Source organism: Pecten maximus, chromosome 16, assembly GCF_902652985.1.
Source record: "Pecten maximus chromosome 16, xPecMax1.1, whole genome shotgun sequence".
In the NCBI taxonomy this organism is placed as follows: Eukaryota; Metazoa; Mollusca; class Bivalvia; order Pectinida; family Pectinidae; genus Pecten; species Pecten maximus.
In genome coordinates, this window is record NC_047030.1 from 26,901,085 (window position 1) to 26,914,682 (window position 13,598).

General features: G+C 36.3%; 1 protein-coding gene across 1 annotated transcript; it reads left to right on the forward strand.

The window, feature by feature from the left end:
- The first annotated feature begins 8,417 nt into the window (after positions 1 to 8,417).
- On the forward strand, positions 8,418 to 8,939 carry LOC117344730 (BEN domain-containing protein 3-like). Its single transcript, XM_033907559.1, has one exon. The coding sequence runs from the start codon at positions 8,418 to 8,420 to the stop codon at positions 8,937 to 8,939; it is 522 nt and encodes a 173-aa protein (XP_033763450.1).
- Positions 8,940 to 13,598: the final 4,659 nt, after the last annotated feature.

Sequence of the window (13,598 nt, forward strand, 5' to 3'; positions counted from 1 at the left end):
TAGACGCGTCATTTTTAGCGTATTGTCACCGTTTTTGAGAGATGAGTATTACAAATCAAGAATAAATGTAGTGTAGACGCGTCATTTTTTGTTGAAAATTGCAAATATTTTAATTGACAGGTAAACTTTGCTCGCGGTATCGCCTTCTCGATAACTGAACAGGGAATGTTACTCATACTATACCTTAAAAATAGTTACATATGGCAATCGAAAAGTTTGATTGTGTGTAAACATGCCTTTACTATACAATTTGAAGTACTTTTCAGTTTTAGCCAATACTTAATTTTTTTTAGTTTCCTGATAATATATAATGGGAATCTGCCCAACTCCAAATACAGAAAATCATTACATGTAGATTTATTAACTCCGAGTAAACTTTTACAAAAGATAGTATGTACTTTTTCTACGTCTGGTGCTTTATGATGCCCCCATATTTCAATTGCATATGTTGTCGCTACAGCACGGGATTGCGTACAGTTGTGACATATATCGCAATTCCATACATGACCGAACTATTCGCATACAGCAGACTTTTTTTTAAATTGCGGTGTAACAATAAACAGAAGTAGATGTACAAGCATTCCATGGTAGAACAACGCACACAATAAATAATAATTACACACGTATTAACGATAATCATTGTTTTATTTGAGTGTTACATATAAAGCCAACATCATATCACAAAAAATCCAATATGTCCAGCCACATTAAAGAATACGGATATCATTACTTATTGTAACATATATAACGTAAAATGATATTAGTCATTTTAAAATGGATATAATACTTATTTAACTTATAAGTCGCCACAAAGCAATAACTATAGAACATTGAATCGGTGTTGCCAAATCAGATGCAATTATTACCTGCAATTCTTTCAACTGAGAGTGTTTTATCATATGATTTAATAGTTATCAAAAAAGATGATAAGTACATGTAAATCAGAGGACAACAATTTCTCGATATCTATGGCAAATACCCTTTCTGCGCAGATCATTAATTCAACAATTAAATCAATTACAGTAAATAAAGGTATCTGTGATGCCGACCTTGTGACTATTAGTTAGTAATTCATCAGGATTTCAATAGAAAGTAAACAGGTGTGAATATTTCCCAGCAATGTTAGCTAGCCAGAGATACAAGTACTGGCCCCTCAGGCCCAAAGCGGCACACCCTCAGATCATTTTACAGGTAAGACGAGTCACCCTCACCGAGAAGCTTGGACTCGCACGACTAACACAGTACGTGTTATTTGAAATTTGAATGAAATACTTAGATTTTTTACCCCGCTGGGAATTTATATAACACTGGTGCTATGAGATATTGATATATTTACAGAAAATGGTCAGATACATTTCTCATCAGTCCACAAGGCCGTAATAACGGACGTAAAATCAGTTAAATAAATAAATAAATAAATAAGATACATGTACAGTATGGCAAAATACACTTACCGATTGAAAGACACGTTGTAAGAAATGCATTATCGTGTTAATAAATCATCAGTTTTCTTATTTGATGTAGTCGAAATAAATCATAAAAATACAAATATCAGGCTTAACAATTAAGTTGTGCACTTCTGGTTACCCTACCTAACCTTAAGTTAGGCAGCCCTAAGAATACCCTCTTATGTATAGTTTTCCATAAATACTCCATTAATGTTTGAAGTGTTCAGATTGTCAGGGATACAGGTACTTACAAATAACAGGCTTACGATTGTGTTTGCACCAAAATAACTACTGAATTTATATCACAAAAATTATTGCATTACTGACCCAAACGTTTTGATAAGGTAAACAACTATTGATGCTTAATGATCATCAAACTATAATGCAAAATAGTAAGGCCACAATTTATTAAATCCAAAATGACTACTTCCATAAATGAACATAATTATCATAATTATGTATAAATCATTTTTTTTTTTCATTCACGTTAAAGTACATACTTCATTCACGTTAATACATACAAACAAATGTGAAAAATAAAGTACATGTATTCAATAATTGTCATTACATTGATTTTGTTATTAACATCAATGGGCTAATAAACTACAAAACAAATTTTCAATATTTAGATCAAATAAAATTGACTATACATCCATGTATTTCATAAAACATACAAATGTATCTACTATTTAATTTTAATACACGCTATGTGTTAGTTATTTGTGAGTGCACAAACAACACACAAAACGCGTATACAATTGTTTTACATCACTAATAATACAAATCCGGAATAAGTTAACTCCGATGAAATAAAGCACTTGTGTATGGAATAATTATAATGTGTCAAAGTTGCAAGACGGTAAATGTACAAATCCGAAATTAGTTTTAAGATTCGCTCAACTAATAATTTCCTATGAATTAAATCACCGTATAAATGAATTAGTGTGTCACAGTTTTCAGTAAAATTAATTTCCAAGAACTTTCTTTCTCGCCAACGCAAACTCATCCGACATAAGTTTCTGGTGGAAATAGCCAATACTCTTCCCGCGCGAAGATTCCCGGAAAATTGTTTTTGGAAGATCTGCCGTTGCTTTCCCTTCACACAGCATACATACTGGAACCACTTTATACAGATGCTCTATGTAGGCCGTACATTGCTCTGCTGTCATGTGAGTCCTCCAGAAGTCCTGAATGTCATGGACCAGTCCATCTTTCGTTGTCGGTCCTTGGCGGGCTATATGCCGTTTTAGTTGATTCCAGACCATTTCGATTGGATTCAAGTCTGCACTTTCTGAAGAATTGAAAAATAACACTAAGACTCGATACATGAAGAGACTGACAATTTACAAAACACTTTCCCCATTCTGCTCATTTTAACTACAAATACCAAATATATTGTGTGATAAATGAATCAATGTATGTATGTTCTGTTATTCAATAATTATTCTGCTTGAAGATCATTTTGATAAACATGCGAGATGTAAATTACAAAATAAATAAAACATATTTTGATGTTCAATCCTATCTTAAAGGGCTTCATTCGAAACAGTTATTTAAGATTAACCAACATGATTAAAATTACTCACCAGAGGGCCATTCTTTCCACCAGTTAATGTTATTGTTAGCCATAAAGTCCTGGGCAACTCGAGACCGATGTTTCGGGTCGTTGTCTTGTTGAAATCTGTGGCTGTCGGGAAATTCATTTACTATAAATGGAAACAAAGTGTCCCTCAAGATGGCGTCAGTGAAAAAAGTCCCATCCATTATTCCATCGAAAATAAGGATACGGGAAGCTCCTCTTTTGCTGATAGCTGTCCAGACATGGATCTTCAATGGGTGTTTTGGCTTCGGAAGAGCTCCACGAACACTGTCTATAGGCCTATAGTATGTCACTTTGTTGGGGTGAAGCTGCACGCTACACTCATCCGAAAAAATTACATCATCAAATGATTCGTCTGTTTCCAACAGTTTTTGACAAAAGTTCACTCTTTTTTCCTTGTTAACGTGCCGGATAAGTTGGCAATATCTCGGCGTGGTGCTTGTAAATCCAGCCAAACGTATTGCGCGCTTTGCTGATGACAAACTCAAGGAACTTCCATTTTCCTTTAAATGTCTGTGCACTTCCGGACTGGATCTCGTAGGGTCTTGGTTAAGGAATGTCTTAACTTTTGCTACCTCGTTGCTAGAAATTTGTCTTAGGGGAGAACGCTTCTCTTCTCCATTACCTAATTCCTGATTTCCTCTACGAAACTGATCCGACCAATAGTCGACAACTTGTCTTGAGACACACATGTTTTTGGATCGTAGGATACCCATCGTTTCCTTGGTATTCATGAGGCGTCTCTGGCATCGGAATATCTCCAGCTTCACTTTGGAGTCAGTTCTAGTCATAGCGAGTATTTAATATTAATCTATTGTCGACCTTGTTCACAGCTTAGAATGAGCATATACCTTATAGATGGGGCTCAGCAATAATAGGGAGGCTGTATCATTGGTCATCCCATTCCAGCCAATCACAGCGAAGAACAGAATACACTCGATTTCGTAACAGAAACTGTAAATACATCCATCATACCCGCCAAGGTTGAGTGGACCGTTATGAATCGACAGGGGGTCACCTGTTACCTGTGATCATATTTGGTGTCGGTCCACGTACAAAGGTGTTGAGGGACCATTTGATCTTTTTGATTCCAGCACAAACACCGTTATATCTATCATATACCGCGACTATGTCATAATCTCCGTTAAACAACAAAGGTTTTATTTAATTCTTATTCAAATGATGGAACACTATGTAAAATTTTTAACTGTAATATATAATTGATCATCAATTCTTACAACAATCTTAACGTAATACGAATAAATTAAGAAATTGTGGAGAGTATATTTATACCGATTGTCTACAGATACACGTATTCATATTTTACAACATAGCTTTAAGACATATATATATCAACACATGGATAAAGATAAGCAGTAGGTTCGGGTACTATTCTGTTTTGGCCATACCAATTCGATTCATTGTTCTTCGGTTTTAACGATACTGTTACAAAAGAAAACAAACACACAAAAAAACAACAACAAAAAAACAAAACAAAAAAACATTTTTTTTGGTCTCGTATGTGAAGGAAAATTCACGAATCCAACTTACTGTAAAAGTGGATATTTTCACGCGTTGAAATTTTTGCTAAGTCAGCTTCCAAACTGTTCGCGGTGTGGATAATTTCCCTCTGTCAGTCATGATGAAATATATATTTTCGGGTTGCGGTGTCAGTGGGCATGTACGTAAAGTAAAAATTTTTCAGAAAAAATCCATTTAACACTGTGTACACAGTGTGACCGTAATAAATACTACGTTCATCAAAGATGGATGCAGACGAAATCGGTGAGTTTCAGGTTTTTTTTTACCGAATTTGCTTGTTTATGATAACATTGAAAGTTTCTGAGGCGAGCCGTAGGAAGATTTTAGCATACTGCTTCAAAATATCATGTAATATATTCTTGACAATATCCCATTTTATACATGAAAAGCGTTGGAAAAATATAAGATAACCGTAATATCAAACTATGATGACCGTAGTAATTGAAAGGGATGGCCGTAAGGATGACCGTAACAACAGAAAACAAAATCAATAATTTACTCATTTGTTCTAGGTAAGTAATTTCATGAATAAGCAAATCATAATACATATTTGTTATTGGTTCACTGTTGCACAACCGAAAATAAACATTCCAAAACAATAAAAAGAAACAATATCAAATAGTAACCAATTGATATGAGTAACGTCATCATGAGTTTTATTAACCGTGATGAGTAAGCTTCATGTTTAGGAAAGACCCGGACATAAGAATTGGGTATCCTAACGGACGGATGCATGTTTAGGCTCCAGGACTTGGACTAACACCACAAATATATCCTTATGTCTAACAGTTTGGCGGAGCATTGGGCAACACCTGACAATTATCCGAAAGAATGTTGAGGTTCGGTGTTCGGGTCAGAGGAAACTCGGATAACAGCAAAACATTGATATGTAAGACTGTCTTAGTCTGGTGTAAGGGCTAGAGGAACTCGGGACTAGACTTATATGCACTATACACATTAAATCAAATTACAACTAAAATGTCTGGTAAAACGTTGTCATTGTGATCTTTTCTTTATTATAACGCCTAATAGCCTTTATATTTATGATGTATAGCATAATTTCACTACTGTGCATAAATGAGAGGACATATATACTAAATGTCACACATACAATAGATGCATGTATCATTTGTTAATTGCAAACGAACGCAACAAAACCAAGTGGTAATTTTCAAGTATGAATAAACAAACACACAAAATACAAATTTGAAAAACACGAAACTGAAATTTGATAAATCTTTCAAAGAAATATAAACAACATGAACGAATAAAAGCTTCAATGTTTACCTACGTTCATGTCGCTGTCGTTCGCCTACATGTAAAATATTCTATCAGCACTAAAATCATAGTAAATAAACAAATTGTTGCACGTCTTAAACTGAAACAATAACGGAACGTTAATATCTCATCATTATCATGTACGTTGTTTCTATTTCGTAAGGTTTTAAATGCATGAAAAAGTGACGTGAAATGATACTCATCAAATCTGATGTGTTCGCCATATTTGCTATAAGAATTACGAATTCTCAAGTTTGAGTGGGTTAGTATGCCGCTAAACAATTACCAGGTGTGAAATTACGGTCCACAAGCTCGTCACACCTGTCACTGCACCACAGGTGTTTGTGATTTCTGACGTTCTAATCATAACGCGCCGATAGTTGCTTGTGAGTTAACGCGTTTGGTTTATGCACTTAAAAAAGTTCCAAGATTTCAAGATTTCGTTATTCACTCTGACACACACCGTGTGTAACAAGAGGTTTTCATTTTACAAGCATGACAGGCAATATCAATACATGTAGTTTTCTTACAATATTTGATTTCTGTATATGTTGCATAATTCGTGGATGGGGGCATACATTGGTCATACCCACCTACACTGTGGGCGAATTAGCAAAAAATGAGAAGTGTATCTCAGTCACATCAACGAGTAAGAAAAAATATATCACCCGTTCAACCAATCCCATATTTGGCGTTAATTCATCGACGCCCAGGTGTAAGCACCGGCGCCCGGTCAGTACGATTGAACCCGGTGTATATGATGCAAACCGTTACATGCTATAAACGGCCCGTTATTCAAATGTCATACATGTTACAACGACGGTTAAAACAGAAAATTAAAATGAGATGATACACGTTGTATTTGGCCAGTTATATTAGAAAATTAGTAAGATGTTACATGTTGTCAGAGACATATATACCTGATAAACAAGTCTCTGATGTTGTATTTGGCCCATTATAATAGAAAATTAGTAAGATGTTACATGTTATATATGGCCCGTTAGAGTAGAAAATTATATCCCCTTGGTTTCGGTAGAACTTGTTATTAACTAATTCACAAATATAACTCAAAAAGGTTTATTCAGCACTTTCATTATTGTTGTCTAATTCGCATTAATTGCAGACACGTGTTCACGTTTGTTTCTATATATTTCCTATATGGCGGCTCTGATCCCGTTAAACCTGTGACGTCACAGGTCAGAGGTCACCGAAACGAGGTCAAAGGCTTTGGGTTTCAGGTGTGTTTTCGAGAAAAATCGCAATTACTCTAAAACTAAAGTCGCTATGAAAGTCGGACTTTCAGCATTTTTAGTTTCATCCTAAATCACAGTTTTAAGCTTAACATAGCAAATCGTTCCGGGTACACTTTAAAGCCCGCGTCGATCGCTTTGATCAACCGGTTAATGGGTTGTATGTGTGATCATAGTAGTACGTCTGTGACAGAATATATTGATATATGTGTCACACATCCTTTTTTTCGCGTCTTCAAAATCCAACAGATATCAAAATATTGACAAAATGAACAGTATTTTTTCGATTTTCAATGTGCTAGATTTTTTTCTATGGTATGATTCAAACTGATATTCAAACCGATATTGTTAGGAATTCTGTATCATACAAAAAATGGTCTCGTCATAAAGTGACTTTAACAATCCTGTAGTTTCACAGGACGTTGATATTTGGGTTCAAAGTTTGTCCAACAAGCTATTTTTGTATCCCCCCCAATATTTCCGAGGAAAGAAAAAGACATTTCCCAGACTTTGATTAACTTGGACTCTTTTCTGTTACAAAGCATACCAAAATCTGTGTGAAAAAAAAACAACAACAAAAAACCAAAAAACATAATAAATTCTTTTGCAATTACTAAGGGGTAAAACACTTAAATGACTTGACCATTTATTTGATTTGAAGCCTGATGTTGTTATCTAAGCACACAATATTGAGCTTAAACTTTCGTTGTTACTCGCAAATCTTCGTTGAAATTAAGTTCTTATCTATGTGCTTATTTTTCCCATTAGGCAAAACCACCAGGACGCGTCATATCTTGGGGATCCCCGTCAAAGACCCTGACAAATCTGGAACCGGCTGTGCAGCTACTGCAGCGCCCGACACCACAACAACCACGCCCGACACCACAACAACCATGCCCGACACCACAGCTACCACGCCCGACACCACAGCTACCACAACTACCACGCCCGACACCACAACAACCACGCCCGACACCACAACTACCACGCCCGACACCACAACTACCACGCCCGACACCACAACTACCACGCCCGACACCGCAACAACCACGCCTGACACCACAGCTACCACGCCCGACACCACAGCTACCACAACTACCACGCCCGACACCACAGCTACCACGCCCGACACCACAACTACCATGCCCGACACCACAACAACCACGCCCGACACCACAACAACCACGCCCGACACCACAACAACCACAAGTACCACACGAGCAACAAAACCAAGGACCCCAGCAGCCACCATGCCCTGTTCCTCAGCCGCATCCATACCACCAGCACCAGCAACAGACTATGGCCATGCTGAAGGAGGTACTTTCCGGATTAACAAATACCAACCAGAAAATAACCACATTAGAGAGGAGGATGGCATCATTGGAGGGAAAAATAGACCTTATGGTCGAACATCAAAACCTGAGACAACAGATGGCCCCGGCAGCAGAAATCTCGGAGGATGAGATTCCGATAGTGCCCGCCGACCTCACCATAGACGAGGAGATTCTACACGGGATGAGGTGCCAGGCCAACTCAGCTGGGAACTTCGGCAAACTTTTATGTGAGAGGATGTTTTCAGAACTGTTTGGGCCCGGCAACCTTCGGTTGGCGTACAGCTGGAACGGTGGTGGCATGCACCAGAAACAGGAATTGGACGCAAGAAGGAAAGACGTTTTAAGAAAGTATGTTCAACAGTTCTACCCAGAAGTGCGGAAACACGAACATTTCCGGGCAGCTGTTGTCACCAAGATTAATGAAGGCCTTAGGCGTCCCGTCGTCAAATTATGCCGTCGGAGGGACGTCGAGTCCACACATTTGTAATTTGTTGGTGTATTGTTGTTGTTGATGATGATGATGATGATGATGATAATTGATGATGTTATGGTGGTTGTTAGGATGATGATGATGATGATGATGATGTTATGGTGGTTGTTAGTATGATGATGATGGAGACTTTGTTATGATGATGATGAAGATGATGATGATGATGATGATGTTATGGTGATTGTTAGGATGATGATGATGATGATGATGATGGAGACTTTGTTATGATGATGATGATGATGTTATGGTGATTGTTAGTATGATGATGATGATGATGATGGAGACTTTGTTATGATGATGATGATGTTATGGTGATTGTTAGTATGATGATGATGGAGACATTGTTATGATGATGATGATGATGATGTTATAGTGGTTGTTAGGATGATGATGATGATGATGATGATGGAGACTTTGTTATGATGATGATGGAGACTTTGTTATGATGATGATGATGATGATGATGGAGACTTTGTTATGATGATGATGATGATGATGTTATGATGATTGTTAGTATGATGATGATGGAGACATTGTTAGTATGATGATGATGATGTTATGATGATTGTTAGTATGATGATGATGGAGTCATTGTTAGTATGATGATGATGATGTTATGATGATTGTTAGTATGATGATGATGGAGACATTGTTAGTATGATGATGATGATGTTATGATGATTGTTAGTATGATGATGATGGAGTCATTGTTAGGATGATGATGATGATTATGATGATGATGATGATGATGATGGAGACTTTGTGATGATGATGATGATGATGATGATGATGATGATGTTATGGTGGTTGTTAGGATGATGATGATGGAGACATTGTTATGATGATGATGATGTTATGATGGATGATAATGATGATGATGAATACGAAAATGCTAGGATGATGATGATGTTATGGTGGTTGTTAGGATGATGATGATGAATACGATGATGTTAGGATGGTTGTTAGGATGATGATGATGATGGAGACTTTGTTATGATGATGATGATGATGATGATGATAAAAACCGGATCAAGAAGACCAAATTATGTTTTGTTATTATTTCTGAAGTTCGATAAAGAAAAAAGTCAATTAGTCATGATCACAAATCAAAATGCTACACTGGACATTATTAGATGGCAAGCTAAGTGTCGTAAAGGATAACATACATTTGTTTTCAAAGGCTAAGATTGTCATTTAGCTTCACTAAAATTACGGAAGAGCCATGCAAAAATGGAAATGAAAAAAACCCCGCTAAACAACGCAGCAATGCCGGGTACATGCTTTTCCGTAGGTCCTATTTTCAGGGCGAAAAGTTACTTAATTAAGGTGTTAACAAAGTGTTATTACCGTAGTGGCATTGATTCTAAAAGATATCGGAAGTTACTTAGTAAACAAATGTATTAATACTGAGACCGTATGGCGATGTAAGGCTCATTCTCATTGATTTCTTCGGATATATTCTCAGTAGGTCGAGTCAATGATTATACTTGTATAAGGACATAAAACAATGTCACATTCAATAAGCCAATCTGTGCTACGTCCAATCCATTGAAAGAGGTGTGGTCAAATGATCATTTCATTTCTGTAACCTGTTTACTTAGCATGTATCACGTGTTCACATATCACGTGTTCACAAGATGATGCGATTACACTAATATTACTGCCGTGGATAAGTATATTACGCTTGGAAGGTGTTATAAAAGCTCTTATTGAAATCTTCAATTCAAGTCTGTTTATTTAAGAAATAATTAACGATGATTCGTGTATTGTTGCAGGATATACAACGAGGACGAGGATATTTTGCAATTTTAACTAATAACTCAGGCCTGCGGCCTTCGTTATTAATTAACTGCAAAATACCCTCGTCCTCGTTGTATATCCTGCAACAATACACGAGTCAAAGATGATTCTTTCTATTCTACCATGTACTGTTTAGTTCTGAGATCGACCTCATTCTAATAGAAAAACAGCAAAGAATCCCCGGGAAAACGTTGTAATTTATTTCTTGAGTAATGCATTATTTGTTGATGAAATATATACATACTACATTACTACGATCAAGAGCATCTATCATATGGCATTGATTTTGAAAATTTAACAAAAAAGTATAAAAACAATCCGTTGGATTCGAACTCGCGTCGTGATAAAAAATTATTGATAGACTAACCCATTAGCCCACTCGGCTGTAGTAATGTGTGAATATTAGATATATAAAATTGTACCAGCCGTGACTCATTGGCACGATGGAAAATAATACATGGTTTTAAACCAATCAAAACTGGCGTTGCATAGCAAACGTGGTAGAATTGGAATTAAAATGTACGTACATGTAATTAATTCAGACAATTTTATCAGTAAATTAGATTGTCTTTGACCGGGAAAAGCGTATCCAGTGTTTGATATACATGGTGTTCCATTATTAGTGCCAAATTTTCGTTTCTTCGTCATCATGTTTTCGCTTTTTCGCCATCGTGTAATACCACATAATTCACACTTGGAACACGGGACGTCCTGACCAGACGCTTTTTAATTCCTACGTACTACATTCCTTTGTAGCCAGATACTCGTTTACAGACACGCACACACAAACAAGTTCAAGTTCTTTATTACCTTAAACAAATTGGTTTATCAGTAAACAAATTATTTATAATAGTACTAGTGCTTTCACGTTTATTTCATTTACTTGCTTTGCAGACATTTAATTCCATACTAAAAATTGATAGTACTTAAGAACTAATCAAATTTAATACCGAAAAATAATTCGACAAAAACATGTTATTCGCAAGTTAAATTGGTAGTAAAATTGATCAGGTGACAACACATCATTTGGTCGATTGGCTTTTGCACGAAATGAATAACAAGACTGTGGCGTTTTTATGAATACTAGTACACACTATGCGTAAGAAACATTTTCAATCAAAGAACCAAGAAAAAAGAAAACATGATGAAATGGGGACAGCTAGGACATTGTCTGAGTGCGTTGTCCCAACTAGGGACAAAATGTATAGTTATTTCAAATCAGGGTAACCCATTCATTAATTTCTTAAAACTTAAGGCATATCTGTAGTTACATGTGAAAAACACGCTATATATAAATAACACTAACCTATATATTAATATTTGACCTATTGACGGACGGGAAGTCAGAGCAAATCAATCTGACGTAAAGTAATATGCGACTGCCAATTGACCCGGGAATGGTGGCAAACATTTAAAAAAATATATCAAGATTAGTGACGTTAACTATGAGCAGAAATTGAAGATATATTTGAGTACCTTCAGATCACAATATATTAAATTTTGATTTTGTTGGAATTTATTGAGATATAACAGGAAAATATCAAATATTTTTTTCACATTTTGTTTTATTCCTGGTCTTGTTCATCTCAATATTGTACATTTCAATTGAAGGGAAGTGGTTTAACATAAGCTTTATGTCTTGTTTCCATATCCTGTTTTGAAGCGATATTTGTTGTATTGTTTACACTAAATAAAAGGAGAAAATGCATGAAAAAAGAAGAAGAAAATTACACTTCTGGCACGGTGCTAGTAAATGTACATGTATGTTTCATAGAAAATGACTAGCGAAGACGACTGCCATTTCCTAGTTACAAAAAGTAGTTTACTAACTACGATGTATAAAGAATTTCGTTTCCTTTTTATATCAATGATTACAGGAGCGTACTTCTTTATTTCAAAATGTATTCTGAATATTCGTCAGTAATTATCAGTGTCTCATTTATCTTTGCATATCAATTACGAAAATTCAATGCACGCTCAGTTTCTTAACAAGTTAAAAAACCGGCAAAAGCTATCGATAACAAAGCCCGCAATACTACACCCAATCACTTTTTATCAATTCATTCAGACTCCGCCCATCAACCAATTAGAGTAGGCGCTAACCTTGATCAGTGTAATCAAGTACTTGAACAATTCTGTACTTGGCTTATAAACGGAAGAAGGACGTTAAGTCTCGTTCATAAAACAATGAAAGTTAGCTTCTAACTAATATAACTAACGTCCGCCGTCCTGAACTACATCGTCACAACCCGAGATGAAACTCTTTAGAAGCAAAACACTTATGTACCATGCATGATAAAATGTTCTTCTAAAACGATTTATACTGTTATTTCATCTTCAGTGTATTTCTTGCAAACTATCTTTACACACGTGTTTCTGAATAAACATATGATAATTGCCACATGTACACACGATGATCATATTCATATAGCACATACATGTACACATAAAATGCACATCTACTGTATGCTGATATGGCGACTTAAAAAATGTATCGGGAGAAGATCGTTACTTAATACGTAGAGGATCGCTACTGTACACAATAATAACTCGCGCTCGGGAAAGGATGTAGACTAATTTAATATTCAGACAGAATTCATGATTTATCAATGAGTTTTCACGGCTAAAATTTTCATGGTTTTTTAGTGGTTCTTCCCATGGATTTAGGGGTGTTCGCTAGACAGTGATCCACAGTATTCAGTGGACCACTGTGTCTCGTGGTATCTAGTGGACCGCGGTATCTGGTGGTCCGCGACATATCGTCGTATAGCGTGGACGTCCGCGGTATACGCTGATCCGTCACGGCTCGCGGTATAGCGTGGGCTTCTTGTCCACTCTGTGACATTTGAGTGGACA

Excerpts from the sequence above, each read along its gene's own strand:
- LOC117344730 (XM_033907559.1), top strand. The coding sequence starts at position 8,418 with ATGGCCATGCTGAAGGAGGTACTTTCCGGATTAACAAATACCAACCAG.